Below are 20,364 nucleotides of genomic sequence, written 5' to 3'. Positions count from 1 at the left end.
ATTAGTGGTAATGGCCATATGGTTGGCTCCCCAAGCTCATGTTAATTAAGAGATGTAAACTGCTCGCGGAAACAGATGACTCCGGGGACCAAATCCTCGACTGCATCCTGCCAGTTCAATGAATGAGCTCTGAAAGATGTTGTGCGCTACCTGCACACACAAACAACTACAAACGCCCCAGATCATCTGTAGTTGAAGCCTTGTTGTAAACTACTTTGATTGTCTTAATTTAGAAAACAAGTAGTTGCCATTGATTTGGGCTTATTTTTATTTTACAGCAAATTTTCTCAAAGTGAATGCGTTTTTTAATAAGCAGTTGTGTATAATGTTGAGAAAACACATATCTTAGGTAATTATTTGATGCAGGAGGCCTGAAAAACTGAAACTGTGTCGGTCTGTCTTGTGGTTTAGCTCTGTTTGAGCCTCCACCAACTCCTGAGAAAAATACCTGGCTTCATAGCTGCTGGCTAACTTCTGTTGTCTGATATATGGCAGGTAGGACACAGAGTGTTTAACAATTTTCCATCTAAAGGCTGATAGGCAACTGGAGTGGAAATAACACAATTGGCTGGAAATTGTGGGTTTATCACTAAAAGCAGCACGTTTGATAATACATGTCATTTAGGTCAGCAGAAAAGCGGCTCGTGCAGCTTTAATTACCCTTTAGGTTGAATCCTCTGCACTGAGTGAGCGGATTTCCATGCATAATGTCTTGCCTTCTGCTTCTCCTGAAAAACAAACAAGACGTACAGAATGACTAAATACAAAAAAAATCATAATCATAACAAACTGCTTCCTCTCATATTAAAAACTGTGGTGGGAGCTGTGGCTTCCAAAACAATGAGGAAAATCTGACTGTGTTATTCCACTCTGTGGTGCACAGTCACATACAACAGCTTGAGGAAAGGAACGCGTAAACAGCTGACACATTTCAGACCCTTTTTCCACAGGAAAACAGCGGCTGTGCTTTTGTTCTGCGACCAAACTAAACTTGACCTGCGCCTGACTGAAAATGGCAGGAGAAAGGCAGCCGGTCCTGAAGGAGACCAGAGAGGCATCGGTTAAGAGCGAAGGTGTCGCTCTTACATCCCTGTCTGTGTTATGTCTAGACAGAGAGAGGGCAACAACAAAAGCAGAAATCAGTGACACGACTTTCACTGAAGGATTCCAGTCACGTTTGGCCCCACAAGTTGCGAGCTGCTTTTTTCGATGTTTGACATATTGCACATCAGCTGCGGCCCCCATTCGGTGCGACTGGGCGCGCCACGTTGATTGTTGTCATACTTGCTGTTTAAGTGATGAATACGACTCTTGTTGGCTAAAACCTCCTGAGATTCTTCCCGGAAAATTGGGCCGAATTTAATGGAAGTGAACAGAAATGCTGTGGTGTGTTTTTAAGTCTGCATTGTGCTCATGTTTATTTTACACTTTGGATGTCCACCTCCATGAATAAGCGCTTTAATCAACACTTGTCACCACTTATTAAGGCTGATAAAAATTACAGTGTGACTTTACAGCTCTCCTATAGTCTTTTTTTCTGGACTGCGAGCAGAACAGTCCTTAGTGGACAGTAAAAACCTCTGCATTAAATTTAAAGCCACCGAATACTGTCACAAAACGCAGAAACTGAGAGCCTTTGTGTACCTTTTGCCGGTGGGGTAGAAGCGGGAGCAGCTGAGGCCGTCCCAGGCGCAGTAAGGATCTCTGGCGAGGCAGCAGTCGGCGCAGGCCGAGCCGTAAGCGTGACAGCGGTGCAGGGAGACCTGTGAGACCCCGTACTCCGAGCTGACGTACAGCTGTTGCTGCAAAGTAAACAGTTCAAATGTCAGCCGCCTTGTTTGTCTTAATAAGTGGCCGCTCGACAGGAAAATGAGGCAGAGCGCCGAAACAATTATGGCTTGTTATTTCCTCGCCTTTGGGAGGCTTATCATGCACAGGAGATTTCTGGTTCAGACATTATATAGTAGCCACAGACGTTCAAACAATAAAACTGCACTTAATATGCTAAAAGTAAGAGGGTACTTACTTTTTTTGAGGATATTCTCAAGTTTGTAACAGGAGCTTGATTCTGAAAAGGAGCATAGACATGGAGCAGGTTTATAGGAGTTAGTCATTGTTGACATTGATTTCTGGACAAGTTTTGTTCCTAAAGGACCAATCTGTCTCCAGAGCCAGAGTTTGGTTTGTCCATTCATGACTACCGGAGGAACATGGCGGCTCCCTGATAAAAACACACTTCGTTTCAGTTCAGCAATCATTTTTGGTTTAATCTCTTTGTGTAAAAACAAAACATTTGGGATTAGCTGGGGGCTAACGAAGCAGCGTTAACCGTTGGCTACTAAAATGTGAGAGAGAAGAAGAAAAATGTTCTCCTGGGACACTAATGATCCCCAGAAATGTCTTTTGTACTATTAGATAGCTTATCAGACTTTTTCTGGTCATAACAGAGAAGGTAGCCGTCTCGGAACAGCTTCTCTCCAGATGTTTTTAAACTTTCTGGAAGAAAGATATTCAGCATTGTGAGGGTAAATCTGTTCTGTCTCAAGCTGCTCCTCTCCAGATGCTGTACGAGGATCAAAGGAGTCACTGCTTTTACATCTGATCACAAATTTTGCAATTTTAGTTAAATATAAAGTTCACTTGGGGCAGCTGCCAGACGTTTGCATTATGTTCCATGCTGCTCCCCACTGCAGGACATCCATTTCCTGACCGCCACCCTGCCCTCGTCTGTCTGCCCCTGGCTTTTGTGTTGTGGCCGAGCACGCCCTCCTCCTTCCTGCCTTTGATTTTGGGAACAAAAGAGGATGAAAGTGAGAAAAAGAAGAGGGGAGAAAAACAGACAGCAGACCTTAAACACTTCCAGCTCCTCCAGGATGAGATCTTCATGTAGAGACTGATTGCTGGGCAGGACAATCACCTTCTGTATAGTGCCTTTGTCTGTTGGGGGGCAGAGCGAGGACATGTCATGAGCTGTAGCCACACACACTCAAACCATCACCTGAGATGTCTGTCAATGGTGCAACTAGAGAACTACTGCCGGTGAAAAAAAATAAACTCAAAGTCTGTTTTCCTTTGCCCGTGTTTGCATTTGAATTAGTCATGATGGCCACGACCGGTTTCAATAGCAAAATCAACTGTGGCGGGAGAGAGAGTGGGAACTCTTCAGCATGCAGAAGGGCTGCGAAAAACGGGCCTCAATGCAACACCGACATCATCAATAAAGCCGCGTCGTCCTGGGAGCTGGAGCTGCCCGGGAAACGCCCGATAAGAGCGTCTCCCTCACCCTCGAGACGGAGCACCGCTTCACCAGCTTCTCCTGAAGGCTGCCTGGTAAACACAAGCAGCTGTGCAGGAGCATCCTAGACTGCTTCACTGAAAGCAAACACGTGCTCATTTGGACACACACCAGCACAAATGCACGAAAAATTATCTACACACACGTACACATTACTCTGTTTAACCTCAGTTTTTTAAACAGCGATATTTATTTAATGGTGCCCCCCCCAATATAACACGTGCCTCCACTTTCCCATGATTTAATAAAAAGGTTCAAAGTCCTCCTTGCCTTGCCACATTGCTCCTTTCAATTCAGCTACCACACCCATTGTGCTATCTGTTCCTGCGATAACTGGCTTTGGTAATGGCCCTCCACTCAATCATTTCTATATAAAACACCTCAGAGGGATGAGAGTGTAAAGAGCTCTTTGTTAATATGTAACCTGCCTTGTTTTGTGATTGCCGTAATGGTGGTGGCACCACAGCCTTAACAGGATTATTATTGTTTTAGTGCGCTGTGCTTTGATCCATATTTATTATACAATTATCAGATTTGGTATTGATTTGTTGCTTTTCTTAAGAGAAGCTGCAAAGCTCAAACTGTGGATGGAGGTGGGAAGGGCATTTCACTTGTTTCCTCAAGTGTGTGGCAGGAATGAAATTAATAAAAAAAAAAAAAAATTATACAAGTACTAATGCAGTGTTGGGCCAGTTTAATAAATGATCGCTACATGAAAAATGGCGTGTCAACACGTCGGCCTTACCTGTGCCCAGGAAAAGCACTTGGTAGTTGCCGTCAGCTGCCATGACCTGGTCCACGGCCACCGATGTGTATTTGTAGTCAGCATTGGTGCGAACCACCAGGGGCCTCCTCCCCACCGGGTAGATGGGGTTGAACATCACCGGGTGGTTTCGTACGAAGGTCACCACATCATCTGGGAACTCCTTGGTCGTCTGAATGTTGGGTGTGAAGGCTCCACCGGGACACTGGGGAAAAGTTGGGAATGTGTTCGTTATGTGAGCTGAATCTCATGTGGCCACTTGTTCAGTGACAGTACTGGCTCCATCCTTAATCTAATTTCTTTAAATAAATCAATATCTGTCACTGAGCATGTTCATTTTAGGCAACAATATAAATAGTTGGCTGATATTTGAGTCCCACACGGGTCCATGTTTGGGGCCTTTAATTATCTTATGTATGTATTTATCTCATACATCGAATTGAAGAGTGTTAAAAGAGTATTACAGTTTCAGATGGCTTAAATTATTTTCATTTACTGTCATTGTTATACATTAAATAGTCTAATGTAATTATTCACTTCAAATTTAGTCCAAAATACCATATGACTAACTTAGCATAAGTAAAAAATAAAGACTGAGAATCCGTTTTTTTTTTGTGAATTTTGTTTTTGGAATGATGCAATAGAACCAATAAATGTATAAATGAATTTGTGACTTCAAAATGAACTCACAGTTCCAGGCCTTGGGTACGGGATACGCCCCTGAAACGCCACCCACTGAAAGTTGGGCCCCTCTCTGTGAGCGAAGGGCCCGTTGAAGACAGTGAGGATGTCCGCCATGGTGTACACGCACACTGCCGAGCCTTTAAACACGGAGCTGCGGAGATGAGATGCATCCATTCAGTGAGACACAACAGTGACGTGGCTGTTGGTTAAGGTCAGTCCCCCCCCCCTCCTTATCCGATGTGGTCTGGCCCAGTCTTTTAAAAATACACTGCTTAACACATAAAAGACGCTTTGTTGAAAAGTGGAACAAGCGGCGATGGCAGAAGAAACACAGGGGATGGGAATAACAGTGAGGGAAGTCGACCTCGCTGTCGGCTTAGGATGTGTTCTTTGGGCTACCTTACACTTATTTTAGCCTCTCTATGCTCCTGAGGTGACGAGTGATCCAAAGCTGAAGAAACACAGGCAGTGTGGACCCAATCACAGGGTCCGCACAGCTTTAGTTGATCAGGAGGAGAAAAGAAGGTTTACAGACGTGGAGCTTATAAAACACAGAGGACGATCCGATGAGGAGCTGGAGGAAATTGCTGGGGAGAGTGAGGAAAGAGGGAACAGGTGTGTTCGTGGAGCTCAGGTGAACAGAGCCGGGGGGCTGATGGCTGGTGGGAAAGGTCTCAGGACATTTGGTAGGACGATAAGAGAGGCTGAATATTCCTGATATCGGCGGGGGTGAACAGTAGAGGTCAGAACAGATGGCTCAGGTGACCTTTGTTGTCCCACCTTGCCGGCTCTGACTTTATGTGAACGATTTAATGGGCAATTTTTAACAGTTTAGCAGGTATGCAGAAAATATTTTCTCTCCTTTATTTGAAACATCAAAGACGATCATGTGTAAATAATGTTCATCATTATTTTAACAGCAGCAGGTGTTAAAATTTAGACGCTCATAATTCTTTCAGGGGCATTATTGTAAGATTTTATGCATTACACTTTTATTATCATACAAAGCTTTTAGAGGTGCTGGGTCAACTTTAGCTTCAGTATATAATGTTTCTTTTACCAGGCCGTGGATATTTGAAATAGCTTCTCTTGAACTTTTAAACTTTCTTAAATTGTTTTCCTTTTTCTGCCATTGAAAACTTTCTCAGTTTGGATCCCATACATTTGAGATTATGTGCAAAGAAAATACCCAATTCTATATCTGAAATACTTCAGTCTTTATTTTTTTAAGTTTTAGTGTTTTGTTTATATCTTCCAAATTATAGAAACATTAGCTCTCCTCCGTATTTACTTACTTTCCTCCCTGCTTATCTGCCTGCGTTTCAAGATAAAATGGAAAAAGAAACATGAAACTGTGATTTCTAAAAAATGAGACTTGGAGTTCATTTATCTGAAGAATGTAATTACAAAACTCTCTCTGCTCTCAAACATTCATCTTTCTGCTATTATCTAGACACATCCAACAAAGCACATATAAATATTTGGAGTCAATAACAGTGTCTCTTGCCCTTGAGCTCAGCAGAGAGGTGCGGCTGCGTGATCATTAGGAAAGCGCATCAAAACGAAGACCACGCAGAGAAACCACGCTGTAAGAACTTTAAGTGACAGTTTACCTGAAAACACATGACGTCTCCATATAACAGGCCCTCAGACATTCACGTCTGATATTCAGTGAGTGATTAACATAACCACAGAGACCTGCAGGAATGTTGGAGTTGGCTTCGCTGCCGTCGCTCTTACCTTGTGGAAGTGAAGACTCCAAACACCAACAGACCTTTGGGCTGATCGGTTTCCAGCAAAAACACATTTTCTGAAAGGGAACACACACATAGACAAAAGGAACATATGTGGAAGCGAAGGTGTGCGATGCTTTGAAAACATTCCCTACACCTCGGCCCTAAATCGTCTCACCCCTGCAGATAAGTGATGAATGCAGAAATGAGTGACGACGGGTGCTGACCGGCCGAATGTGATGGCCTTGAATGGAAAAGCAGGCCGACAACTCTGTGAGCTGATGTTCGCATTTTTCAAAGCTGCGGCTAATAAAGGGCTGGAATAAAACGCTCATGAACGGATACAAGGAAACCCAAAGCAACGGGGCAATTATAAGAATTGATGAAGGCCTCAGTCCTGGTCCAGAGCAAACAGCGGAAGCTTGGATTGTTTGTGCAGAAAGCAATCACAGAAAACCATTGAATATAAATAGCATGATTTCAGCAATTAGGACGGTTGTTGGTCACATATTTTTAGCTGGAAAATTGTTTCTAAACTTTTTTCCTGTTTCCACAAAACTAATGTGGCATTTCACTCACCAAGTTCATCAAAGTGTGTTTCGGTGCCATCCTCCTCCAGGACTGAACACACCATCCGGGCCTTGAGGAATGTGGTCCACTTATTCACCAGGCTCCGCTGCCCTCCGATGTCGTTCTGCAGGCCAAAGCCACACATAGTGACTCAAAGACCCGCAAGAAGCCCACAATGTTGATTTACTCGGGCATGAGTTGAGGCGCTTACCGGACACACCCTGGCCACCATTGTGTGGATATTTTTGGTATTTCCATTATTGTCTGTCAGCCTCTCGCGGAAGAAAAAGTACAGTTTGGCGTCGTTGGGGTCTGTTCCGTCTGGTATCAGGTGGGCATCGATGAAGATCGGCTCTGAATGAAACATAATACCAAACTGAGACATCAGTCCATTAAATATTATTTTGTGTATTAATCAATAACGAGTACATACACTGGCACTTCAGAGAATGTGTGATTGTGTGTGCTGTGCTCACCACTAAGCCATTTTGAATTGTGCTGGTCTGTGCGCACTGCATTTCTCTTGGTGAGGCTCCTGAAGATGGCAGCATCTGTCCCCATGAAGTCAATGTACATGCCCGAGAACAGCTCCTGGTCTACGACAAGAGAGACAAATGAAGCATCAACAGGCCTCCTTACATCCGGAAAAACTGTGATTCAGCTTCATACGCAGAGAAGATAATTATAGCTAAATATTTCATTACATAATTAATAAATAATGATTCATTTGGAAGCATGTTTGCAGCTTTAACAGCAGTTGCGTGTGTGTCCTGCTGCTCAAACTCAGATACTCTTACTGAAGTCCTGCATCACTGTATCATCCAGATAGTGAACTTTGACCTTGACTCTATTTGTCAGAGCCCCCTCCCCCCTTCAGCTCTGAAGCAGCTCACTGGCTGGCAAACTGCTGCTGCTGCTGCTGACATGGCAATGCTCAGGTGTCAGAAAGCAGAGCTGAGGGTGCAGCGCGTCACCTTTAGACGTGTCAACGGCAAACCAGCATGCCTGGACCAATGACAGATCAAAGAAAGGGGAGCCCAACACGGAGGCTATATCAGCCTGCGGTCAAGTGCTTGGTGTGTATTTAAGTGAGACCGGCTGTGTCCTGAATTATGGTTTCTGTTGTGGATTCTCTTAAGTCTTCCAAAGATTTTATCCCTGCCTCTCTGTTTCAACCTTTCACCCCATTTCTCCTCCTTTCAGTCACGCTGGGGCTGTTTGATTGGACGGTTTGCTAAGTTTGCATAATTGCTGAGTCACACTTCCACAGGATTTTCTGAGTCACCGCCACAGTTAGCCAGAGAAACACCTGCACAACGGTACAAAGGCAGACTTATCTTTAGTTACCCTACAAAACCTTGAGAGATGTTTTTGCTTCCTCTGCAGGTCGAGATGATCTTTCTCTTCCCCCTCCGCTTTATTGAAAATGTATCAAAAAGGAGCATTGTCTTTTTCAACAGCTGGCAAAATGGTCAACTGGAAACACTTTGATACATTCTGTGAATCTGAAGAATATATTTGGTGCCGTCACCGCACTGGAAAAAATTTCAAAGTAAGATTTCCTCTTTTTTTGATGACTTGTATGTTTATAGGCGTCGAAGACTCATAAATCACGGCAGAAGAGGAATGAGGTACCTACTGAGCATAACGGAGACCGTGTTCACTTGAGGATTGAAGGAGCACCTCCCTTTTCCAGATTCACTCTTGGAGTCGATGTGAAATACTTGTTCCTGTTCACAGAGGGGGGGAAAAAAAAGTTTTGTTTATCAAATAGTTTTATTTGATATGTTATTCCGTCTGGTGACCTCTGCTAAAATAAAACTGCATGTGTGAGCATATCAAATGACCCTTTAGGTAGCTCTGCTCACATTTCTTTCCCTTTTGGTTTTGCGGCAGCACAAATTCGGTCCTGGCCTGCTCTTTGGTAACTGGCCCAGGAGGAACAGTAAAGAGAAAACTCCTTATGAGAGGAGAGGAGGAATTTCCCTGTTCATGTGCTGGATAGCCATTCTTCCATCTTAGATGAAAAGGCTGCCAAGTTTCACCCCCCCCCCCCTCCTCCTGGAGGCCGGTGGACAGTCCAGCTTATCTAATTTATAAAGCTTCTGGGCTCATCCTTATTTAGGTCTGACACATGGTGGTGTTTCTGCGTGACGTCAGTTCAGCAGCACCTTCGAAGGAAAGTGTTGTTTTTTGCAAAGAGGGTCTATCTGGCAGGTTTTATCATTAACCTCTACTCTGCGGAAACTGTCTGTTATTACCAGTTTGATGTTGCACCCCAAATCTAAGAAACAGCATTTAGGTTAACGATGCTTCGCTTGGACATTTGCTAAATCCACACTTGTGTAAATGCCCTTTTAAATACATTATTTAACTAAAAAATAAAATGTCTGATGGCTGACCTTCTTTCATCAGGTGCTTCTGTGTTTTTGAAACAAATAAAGCTTTTCTCAAAACTGGAGGAATAATTACAACCCACGAAAACAAACGAGTGACTAAGAATCTGACTGAGTTCAGCGAGGTGACAGTTTACTATAGTGTGTGTTACTCTATGTGTCTGAGGACAACTTTAAGAACAATCTCATAACACAAAGACACGGACATGTATACAACCTGTCTGGTTCAGGCATCCTATTGTGTTTCAAAACAACACAACAGTCTGGGCCACGTTCCCAGGGCCAAGCCGTCACACAGTGAGCTCTGCGTCAGGTTCTCACTGTAGCACTTTGTTATACACAACAGATCCCTTTCTTCAGACGCTGACATGTTTGAGCTCAGAAAATACAAACAGAGCAGTCTGACTTTCAAACAAATAAAAAAAGAAAAAAGAAAAAAGAAAAAGCCTCTAAAATGACAAAAGGCACCGCAGTGCGGAAAAAGAGCCGGGACGGGAACGCTCTCACTCAGCCTATTAATGTTTGGCAGCAGTCGGCAGTTTGTGGGTAAATGTTGTTCGCTCAGTGAGCACTTTTCTCCTGGAGGTTTCACCCCACACTCACTTCCAGAGCTGTGCGGCCGGAGATGACAGTGCAGTGCTGAGAAATCTGCTCTCCATCCTTTACATTAGAGCTCCATTTTCTCCTCCTTATGCTGTCCGCTCTCATGTGGCATCAGACCGATTACACAAACTCTTTTCTAACAAAAAAATATGATGACTTTTTACATTTTTTTTACATTATTTCTATAATACCAAGTCATTGTCATCATATGGTGACACTTGTAAATTTCAAAGTGGGCCAGTAAAACAATAGGAACAATCATTATCTGAAAGCTCCACATGAATCTAAGACAATGTGCAATTTCATTGCTGGCTGTCTTCCAGTTCATTTCAAGCACTCAGTGACAGTAATGCTGCTCTGTTTCTGCTTCCAGCAAAGAACAGTGTCCAGAAATGATGAATTGTTGTTTTGAATAGATAAAATCTGACATCCTTGCAGACTTTTTGTGACCTCTTTATAATTTTCTAGATTTAAAAGGTCTCCTGCAACCAAATCCTTTCCACATGCCTCTAAATTGAACAATGCTACATCTTCAAATTTAACAGTAGATCAGTTTAATGTTCTCAAGTTTTCTTTTTCAAGGCCATGGTAGTGGTGCAATAACACACTGTGGCTGGCAGTTTAAAAAACATCAGTTTCCCTCAGCAGTTTGTTTCTTTAGTAAGATGGATCAGTTGTCGTGTGCCCACCTCTGGTCTTCGGCCCCTGTTGATGTAAACGCAGACGGGGCTGTACGCTCCGCTACCACACATGAACAGATGGGTTCTGTTGTACGGTTGCACCACTCGGATGAAGTTCCCACAGCCGTGCTGGAAAACACAGTCAAAGACACGTGTTAAAAGTTCAGTAGAGGAAAACGCAACAATAAATACGTCACTCAGATTCAATCCATGGAAAATCATCATCTCGCAGTATATTTTTGTCGAAGACTGTGACATTAAATGAGCTGTATGTAAGTGTTGCTCAGCCGTTAATGTGTACAAGGGTTCTATTGTGTTGTCTTCAGGAAAGACTGGACGTGACAGTGACTCGGTAACTGTAGAGTTACAAAATGGTCAACCAGGCCGGTCAGAACCAGAGAAGAACAGATCAAAATAGCAGCAAAATTAAAATTCTCCCGATGGTGCCGCTTTAGGAAAGAAAACTCTGAATATGGAGAAATAGCAAAACTTAAAATAGATCATTTAAAGCTACTCTAGCAACTTTGGGAAAATAAACAATGCAATGATAGCTATAATCTAATTTCTAAAACAAAAAACAATTCCATCCATTCAGACTGTCGGTCTGGTATGACCAGGAGCTCGTGGTGGTGAATGTAAACTGACTGAGTTCACTGACTCGTCTTCACTTGTGGCACTGTTACAATATTTTACCATTTAAGCAAGTGTTTATGTCTTCATCCTCACTTGTGTGCACCGTGGCCACTGTTTCACAAATATGATTCAACGTGCACGACCTTTTAGATGATAAAATAGGAATGAAAAGCAGATGCTCCGATCCATTCTGCTTCATTATAGTACACTGAAAATAATTACTGTTTTCATATTTCTTCAATCTAAGCTGTGAAACAATGCACTAAGAAAAGACATAACAAAGGATAAAGTTTATTTCCTGATGTGCGGCCAAGGAGAACACTAAATGCAGGACCTGTTTATCTCTTTTGAACTTATTCCATATGAGGGAGTAATTCAAACTTATCTCACTTGTTATGACGCGGAACACAGTCAGATGCAAGACAATACCAGACCAGTGAGATCTGGAATCATTTGATTAGGGCCAGTGGAAAAAGAGTGTCAGCGGTATAAGTCATATATTGAGGTAGGACAGATTACTGATCTCCATCTGCACCCACTTCCCGAAAGCCAGCGGCGGCAGGAGAGCTGTTCTTGGTGGCTAACTAAGCCAGAGCTCACACAGAACTTGTGGAGAAGGGGAAGATAAAGAGGGGAGGACAGGAAGGCGTATCCAGGGAGCCGTCAGGAACTTGGCCGCGGCTGCAGGAATGGCAGCTGCTGCAGCTCACCGTCGGCACACAGCTCCACTGAGAGCCATCCATGAAAAACAACTGAATTTTCACTGCCGCTCATCCACTTCTGTTATTTATGTTTCTGCTCTTTATCTCTCTGCATGCGTCTTGCTGTCTCCTCACTTTTATCACCAATTCATCTCAGCGTCCTCTCCTTCAGGGTCTGGGGCCTGCACAAATATAACTATATACTGTTTGCAGCTACATAAGATAACCGTATCCTGTTTTATTTTCCTCTCATAATACGCATGCTGCGTTTGTAACTGTGCCAAACAAACAGCATCCGGCCTCATGGCCTAAAGTTCGAGTGCTTATCTTGCTGAGTATAAATTGAAGGCCTCTGAGCAGCTTAATCAACCTGCCTAATCTAGATTTCTCCTTAACAACCCCCCTCCGGAGCAAACAATGTGTGGTGACTCTGCTTGACCACAGATTCTGTCAGTGAAGAGGCACTTAATATATACAGATGAGGAGGGTAACCATAACAGAAGCACTGGGGGGGCTGTGATTTAAATGAACAAACCAAAGAGAGAGAAGACGGGCATTATGGATGAGAGAAGAAAAAAAAAAAAAAAAAAAACATACAGAGGTGAAAAAAGAAACTTGGAGGACTCAGTAGTGACTGAGCAGAAAAAAAAGGTAAGAGAGAAATGGAAACTGAAAGTTTTTAGAGACAAATCTGGCAGAGCAGCATGCAAAGCAGGGGAGAACAGAAGGGAAAGGGGGGGGGGGGCCGAATGGCTTCACGCAGAGATGGCTCACCCAAATATTTGTGGGAGCCTGTCTGAAGCAGACTGGCTGTGACTCAGAGCACAAATCACTCATTGACTGGAAACAGCTTCATCTCCATTTCTGCAACAGCGTGTTGTACAAAACCCCAGCTGCTGTCAGAGGCTGGAGAGACGGCGGACGACAAATGAGCAGCGCATGTTGCGACGTCATGCTTTTTATTGTCTACCAAAATATAAAAGGTCTCATCTTTAAAAACCAAACCCACATTTTCTTCCTCTATTCCCCCAACACCTGCACTGCGGCGTCTTTATGCAACTGTGCACGAGCTCGTTTCCGAACAACCCAATTAGAGGGAAACAGAGGCGGAGGAGAAATCAGTCTTCTGAGTGTAGCTGTATGTCGTCATTAAAGCTAACAAGTGCTGAACAGAATCAGGCCGGGTTATGAAATCTCTGCGCCAATGAGCTGTGTCCTATTTGGAAGCGTTGATTCTGGTTTATTTTTTCGACGGTGCTCTGTGGCCCCCGTTCCGCCCACGCTTCACCCTCGACCTAACAGCGCGCTGATGCCAGGAGGACTCCGAGCCAGTCAGTGACCCCGCAGACATCTGCTGCCTGCTGCACATGTGGTCGGACCTGACTCAAGCTCACAGATGGCAGCGGGGAATCCCACGAGGTGGTCACAGTCTCCCTGCGAACCCACTTGGAGGAACGGATCAGGATGAACCAGAGATGTGGAGGGCATGAGGACCAGTTTTCTCATGAAGAAACTCAGCTTTCCTATATAAATGGGAAAATGTCTTGTTCTGATGAATGTATGAAGGCATCACTGAAAAATGAAGCCAACAGACTGCGGGGATTGGGTCACTTTTGGATCCAGCTTCAAAGGATCATCAACAGATTCCCATTTTGAAATATTCCACAGCAGATATATTCCAGCCTGGTTCTTTGTGATATTTACAGCTAAAATACATAGTCATCATCTATTTTTATTAGTTATAAAAGTATTCTGTAAAATGGCCCCCACTGATTCAACACGCTGGTTCTGGATGGCCTGCTGTTCTTACCGTTGGGTCCTTGCCTGCCATTTGGCATTCCTCTATCTTGCTGGTAGACGCAGGCCAAAATACCTGGCAGTAAAACAAAAAAAAAGCAAAGAACAAAACAGTTAAATTGACAATACGCCCAGGAAACTAGAAGGAGACTGAAGGAAATGTAACCAGAAGAATGAGAGCTGAAACAGAAATCACAGGGAGTGTGTTCGAGTGTTGGTGAAGGCTGTGGAAAATGTGTGTTTTTACACCTGCGAGATGTGCTTAAAGGTTCAGCTCAATGAATATATCAAGCAATTTACTCAGACAAAATGGATGCGGTGCAGCACTCCCAGGGGAAACCTAAATGCTTTTCCATCTGTTTATACGTTTCATGTCCATCAATTACTCTGAGGATAAGTCCTCCGCTGCATGCAGAATCAGCTATCAGAGGGCTAAAGCATTTTTATGGCTGCTCTGAATAACCCCAAAATTGTTGTGATCATGGCAGATGTGTGGTGATTTGCATATGATGGCACACATTAGAGTAATGTCTATGGCCTGATGTTCCTCTTGTACAACTTGATGAAAAATAAATAAATTATTATTATTTCATCCTTTGTTGTGGCCAGATGATAAAGACGTGCTAACCTTCAGTGTGCCATAGGTGATGTTATTGATGTCCATGGAGAGGACGTGGTCCTTACAGCCCACATACATCCTGTCCTGGTCCTCGTCCATCTGCAGGATCCTGTAGTCCATGGCCTTGTCTGATATACTGTAGTGTTCAAAGGACTGGGATGCCTGCAGGTCTGAGACACACACAGAGCGGGAAAAAAAGGGGGTGAGGAAAAAATACAAATAAGCTTGTGTCCACGCTGTTTCGACTAAACTTAAACCCAAATGAAACAGCTACACAGCAGCCCACATTAACCTCACTATTATCAGAATAAGACGTCTCCAAATTCTGCCCATGCTCGAGCCCAAGAAACAAAACAAAACAAACAAACAGAAAAAAGTGTAACAGGACTTGAAGGATGTGTGTGCTGGTTTTTAAACATGCCCCTCGGTGCTTGTAAATGGAGAACTGAGCTGCTGCTGCTGCACATTTTTATCTAAAAAGGCAGTGATGGATATTGTCACATATAATTTGATACAGAGGCATCATTTTTTTTAAAGGACATCCTTGTTCCCTCCGTCGTGTTTTAGGAAAACTCCTGCAGTCAAGACCACAAAGATCTGTTTCCAAACGAGGGTCAACTCAGAGTCAAGACCAAAAAAATGAATAAATAAATACATTTATGTGTCTATGCAATGCTTTTCACTCTGCTGACTTTGTTTTGAGTTGTTGAATGTGATGGTAAATTATGGGCTTTAATCAAACCTTTATTTATTTAACTAGGCAAAGATTGGATGTTTTTCACAAATCTACAATGACTTCACACATATTTGACTAAAAGCTACATTATTATCCAAATCCAGCTGAGGATCGAAACACCCGGTGGTCCCCGACAAAAGTCCATGAGCCAAGTCCTGACTTGAGTGGTCTGACTCCGCAAACAGTTCCTCTAAATCCCTCGTGAAAGTTTTTTATGGTTCACAGCAAAATTAATGTAACCAAGATCATTCTCATTCCAATCAGATAGATGTTGTGATCACTACCTACTGAGACCCGTTTATTTTGGGCGAAGATGCTCCCTGACTTTCATCCAGTCAATTAAAAAGAAGCTACGGAGAGCTCGTCGGTGGAGATACAGTCTATAGAGCACCCCGCAGTCTCCTCCGCTCATTAACAGCACCCATTGTTCGCACAAAAACACAGAGTAAATATGCTCAGACAGTTATTTTCAGCCTATTTGCTCCAGAGATAGAGAACACTCTACCATACCATCAAAGGGCTTTTGCTGCTGAAGCCAAAGTCATGCATATTTATCACTTTTTCAATCCGAGAGCAGGGGGTGTGGGAGGGCAATGTAGATCTACATCCTCCATTTCCTCCCCTCCGCTGATCCTCTCTGGGCCTTCTTTGTATTCCCTCCCCTAATCAACAAACAGGTTGCCTGTGCTTTGCTTCAGTGCTGTGGGCTAAAGTCACATTTTCATTACTGTGCGACCGTACGCTTTTGAGGCTGTGGGCTTTTATCTTGCAGGGGAAGTGGCTTTTGTGCTGCGCCTCCCGCTCTAATCACAAGCTGTTGTTTGGCACATTTGCCACGTAAAAAGCCTGGAGTGTTTGACTTAAAATAAAAGACAAGTTAACCACTTCAGTTACAGCCGAGTTTCCCACGGCTGTTCGCCCTCCATGTTGGGATAAATGGCCTTGTACTGAAGTGAGAGCATCATCTTGCACATAATGAAGACCATGCAGACAAGTTCGACTCTGTCTTTACCTGAGTTGCCAGAAACTAAATTAAAAGTCAAGGTACTCTGTAAAGCAGATGGTGTTTAATAAAAGAGAAACTTCTAGAGCGACAGGGAGCGCGAGATCGCATCAAGGAGGAGATAGCATCGCAGTTTTCACAGGGAGTTCAGCGCAAAGGCAATATTATCCTAACGCTGAAAAGGCTAAAGCTGTAACACACCGCGCTCCGTCAGGCTGCACCCCACCAAGGGCGGAATACCGACTTACAGCTAATTAAAAGCATGCAAGGCTCCAAAATCTGCCAGAACAGAAAAGGATATTTTATAAACACCCCCCGACCCCCCAAAAAAGTCTTGGAGGAGATTCATGAAAACCTTTTATGCCATAATACTGAACCTCATCTTTGCGCTTGGGGGGTAAATGTTAATTTAAATTCCTTCAGCTGATGGCGGCGTTCTTTTTTTTTTTTTTTTTTACAGACAGCTGTTTACAATAGATGGTCAGAGCGCGAGCTTTTGTTTTTACAATCAAACTTCACAGCTCATACGGGCAGAAATAATCTCTGTGGTCAAGCCAAACCTCAGTGGGCAGCAAAGGAACCACAGCTTTTTGAGCTATGCAGCCCGAAAGGCCTGTGAAAAAGGCAAGAGGTGAGAGAAGAAGTAAGTTCAGCATCTTTCAAACCGCCGAAGGGAAAGCAGCCATGCAGGGTTTTACAAGTTGGTTCTGCTGGGTCACGGTTAGCAGAGGAGAAATGCAAAATGGAGGAAGCAGTCTGATGAAATAATTAAGTAACTAAAGTCTGTCTGTTTCTAAAAGCAGATTTGGCTTCGGAAAGGTCGCACAAAAATGAAAAAAGAAATAAACTCAAGGCTCGCTGAATATATTTTCAGCTGCTTTCATTGATCTGTGGTGAACCTTTCCCGTCTCACTTTAGCTCATGATAAGTCAAAGAATTACTTTGGCCAAACAGCAAATGGTTCATGATTAGACATGAGGCGTGCCACTTACAAAGAAATATGACTTTGGGCACAAAATATGCAGGACTGGCCAAGGCTGATTTTATTTTTGCTATAAAAACCTCTAATTGCTTCTTGAAATGTTAACAGTTCTATTGATTTCTTTTATTTTTATATTCAATTCAACATTTTATCATTTGTTGATGGATAAATATGAATTTACTGACCTCCAGTCATGTCTGTCTGTATTCATTGAATTTTTTCTGAACATACAGGCAGAACTTTTAGATTTGAACGACACTGGATTGTTTAATGTGTGTTCATCAGCTGACTGCAGCTGAAAAACGAGTTTCACTGAACTGACTTTGACTCTTCAGGACGCTTTCAGCTCTCTTTCTGACAGGATCCTTCCCGATCATTCCACATGGGGAACAAATAGTTCAGAGGGGTGTGGCGTCGGGTGAAATGACTGTTTAACGTTATGGTAAACTTTGTATTGTTTTCTCAGCGGGGGGAAATGTGAGACTTTCACGTTCCCCTGTGCGGCTGGAAGGCCAGTTAAGCCGGGTGCAGAGACGGGACGCAGCAGGGGTGTGTCGTTCGGCCCCCGGCTCATTCACCGACACACAAACTGAAACCCTCTGGAGCCCGCATACCTTCGGATCCAGTATCTTCTCAGCGCTCTGCTTTCAATCTCACACAAGCATGTGAGTCATGCACCGCACTGCTGCGGCGTTGTAGGCCGACATTAAAGTTGCCAGATGGTGCACCTGCTCTGTCAGTGAGAGTCGGGGGCACCTCCGAACAATTGTCAAGGTTTTTCAGAGCCATTCAGTACATGGACTGGGACCAAGAATTTACAGTATCACTGCCAGCTCATCACCATCATGAGGTCTTTGCAGAGTGAAGCTACTGTTGAGTCACAAATTAATTTGCTCTGTGGCATCTTGTCAAATCTTTTGGCAGCGCAACCCTGTAAATCTTCCAAATTAGATGTCACGAACAGCATTCTACGAAAACAGAACACAAAAGCTGGAGCACAACTGTTTTTTGTTTTCGTCTCTGTGATGAAGAAATCCTCTGGACTGCATTTGGTTCGTTAGTCATGAGTTTATGTGCATTCCTCCTAGCTGAGATCAGCCCATTCCCGAGATGGAGGAGTGTCAAAAGTGTGCATGGACATCATTATCCTGGCACGGCGGAGCATCTTGTTCATGTTGACGCGCACAGATATGGTAAACAATAAATAACGCATTCCTGCCCTCTTGCTGTTGTCCTCGCTGCAGTTGGAGGGGCAGAAAGGGACAGAAGACAGACGAAGCAGAGTTGGACCGCTGACAGTTGGTGGGTTTTCTATTATGTATGAAGGCAGGTGGGCTTTACACGGCCACGGTCCCTGGTGCCTTGGCTTTGACTTTGAGCTTTGACCCGTCGTGCCCTATTGGCTGGATGGCAGACCGGCGCTGATAGCATCCACCCTGATCCAAGCGATGGACAGTTGGGGTCGAGCGAAAGGCTAAGGCGGCGTCTGGAGAGCGGAGACTCTCTCGCTCTTTGATGTTGGTCATTTGTGCGAAGTGGTCAAGTGGAAGCAGTACAAAAGCCTTTTGTTGGGCCAAGAAATGACAGAAGTCATTCAATATTAAACAGCAGGTTGCTTTCTTTGCTGCAGAAGAGGTCCTACTGGCAAAAAAAAAAACAAAAAAAACAAAGCAAAGCAAAACAAAACAAACAAAAAAATCTTCCCCACATGTTGGCAGATGGACTCCAAAGCACAGTACGTTAAAGTCTTCAGATCTTAAAGTCTCACTCAATTAAAACGGAGTTGGACACGGGAGGAAAATATCTAATGTCAAAACTGAAGATTGAAAATGAATATTCTTCATTAAAAACACCAGATTCTTAATGCAAGTCAGTCATCGGTGTCATTTGACCCCCTCCTGCCCGGTAAACACCCCCCCTCTTTCTCCAGGCTGTGAATTCATAACATTATTACTAAATTGAAGGTTATAAAACGGTACAGATCTCCGCAGGATAAAAAAAGGCTGTGCAAATTTCTGACATATTAGGCCGCGCTGTTCCAAGCATTTTGAGTTATTGTTCATGCAAAAAAAAAAAAAAGAAAAGAAGAGAAAAGAAGTTCAGTCATATTTTTTCACTACTTTTTGACAAATAAGCACCAGCCACAACCCTCAGTCAGAGTCCAGTCTGCAGAAATGGCCTGGTGTTGTAAGAGTTGGCCTCATGAATGCGCATTCATCTTTTAAACAAGCATGAAATGTCAATGATCCTTGACCGACGTCCTGTCTCGAGTTTCAGAATTAAATACTAGTCTTTGTTTCATGATGAAATAGGTTTTCACCGTCACTGCAGACCTTTGAGAAAAGGATATCTGAAGAAACTGCCAGCTGTGATCATTGAGGCAGGTAATTCAGCTTTGTGGAAACTGTAAAAGAATTGATTGTTCAAGGGCACGTAGACAGAAAGGCAACAAGCTCCAGAGTCCTGCAGAGTTATAAAAGAACCGCCTCTTCTTAAGTTACTGTGCTGCGAAGTCAAATAGAAATAGAAAGAAATGCGAGCAACAGGAAGGGACCTGTCATTGTGGCCATGTTCGTATGGCTGCAATTAAAATGCAGGAAGATCGGACAGCTCGAGAGGCAACAACCACAAGGAAGCGTTCCTCAGGTTATACATTTCTGACAGACTTGGCCCCCGAAATTGTTTTCGTGATGAGATAACTAAGTTTTCGACCAATTCTTTCAGCCATAAACAATACCACCATGGTTCTGGTTTGGGATGTCCATACAAGGAGCTGTTTGTTGCAAAGCAGCATCGCTAAACTTAAGAGATTCACAGTGGCTGGAAAGTATGTGGGATCTTTATGAGAGAGGCGACTGTAGTTCTGGACTGCCTGGATCTGAGGGTTTTGGATTCGATGCCAGCTGACTGAGCTGAGCTGAGCTGGTATTACTTGGACAGCCTTTGGCCTCATCTTGAAATTCAAAGTGCGATAGAAAGATGCGGCAGCACAAGAAGGGAAACAGTGAGGTGTGACGGTTTATTTTTCAGGGAAATGTTGTGGCAGAGAAGTGGTTAACACTGAGAAACACAGCTGTAGTTTATAAAATCCTCCCTGCAGCTCGCCAGATGAGGGAGTCGCCTCGTGAAAAGCCTCATCTTCTTTTCCATGAACATGAAAAGGTGGCAA

At 43.6% G+C, this 20,364-nt stretch overlaps 1 protein-coding gene across 2 annotated transcripts in view; it reads right to left on the bottom strand.

Annotated features, from left to right (window-relative positions):
* The window catches only part of sema3c (sema domain, immunoglobulin domain (Ig), short basic domain, secreted, (semaphorin) 3C), a 36,082-nt gene that overhangs the window by 5,284 nt on the left and 10,434 nt on the right, over positions 1 to 20,364 (bottom strand). For both annotated transcript variants that reach the window (XM_029494903.1, XM_029494902.1), the window contains exons 3-16: positions 14,484 to 14,644; positions 13,869 to 13,931; positions 10,734 to 10,853; positions 8,685 to 8,775; positions 7,522 to 7,641; positions 7,257 to 7,399; positions 7,055 to 7,169; positions 6,483 to 6,552; positions 4,749 to 4,893; positions 4,041 to 4,263; positions 2,849 to 2,937; positions 2,027 to 2,068; positions 1,645 to 1,802; positions 661 to 728 (exon numbers count right to left, since the gene is read on the bottom strand). In XM_029494903.1, coding sequence (XP_029350763.1) covers positions 661 to 728; positions 1,645 to 1,802; positions 2,027 to 2,068; positions 2,849 to 2,937; positions 4,041 to 4,263; positions 4,749 to 4,893; positions 6,483 to 6,552; positions 7,055 to 7,169; positions 7,257 to 7,399; positions 7,522 to 7,641; positions 8,685 to 8,775; positions 10,734 to 10,853; positions 13,869 to 13,931; positions 14,484 to 14,644 — 1,608 coding nt within the window. The remainder of the gene's footprint in view (positions 1 to 660; positions 729 to 1,644; positions 1,803 to 2,026; positions 2,069 to 2,848; positions 2,938 to 4,040; positions 4,264 to 4,748; positions 4,894 to 6,482; positions 6,553 to 7,054; positions 7,170 to 7,256; positions 7,400 to 7,521; positions 7,642 to 8,684; positions 8,776 to 10,733; positions 10,854 to 13,868; positions 13,932 to 14,483; positions 14,645 to 20,364) is intronic.

Source organism: Echeneis naucrates, chromosome 23 (genome assembly GCF_900963305.1).
Source record: "Echeneis naucrates chromosome 23, fEcheNa1.1, whole genome shotgun sequence".
NCBI classification, from domain to species: Eukaryota; Metazoa; Chordata; class Actinopteri; order Carangiformes; family Echeneidae; genus Echeneis; species Echeneis naucrates.
The sequence above is the reverse complement of the archived record's forward strand: the minus strand, read 5'-3'. Positions and strand labels throughout refer to the sequence as shown.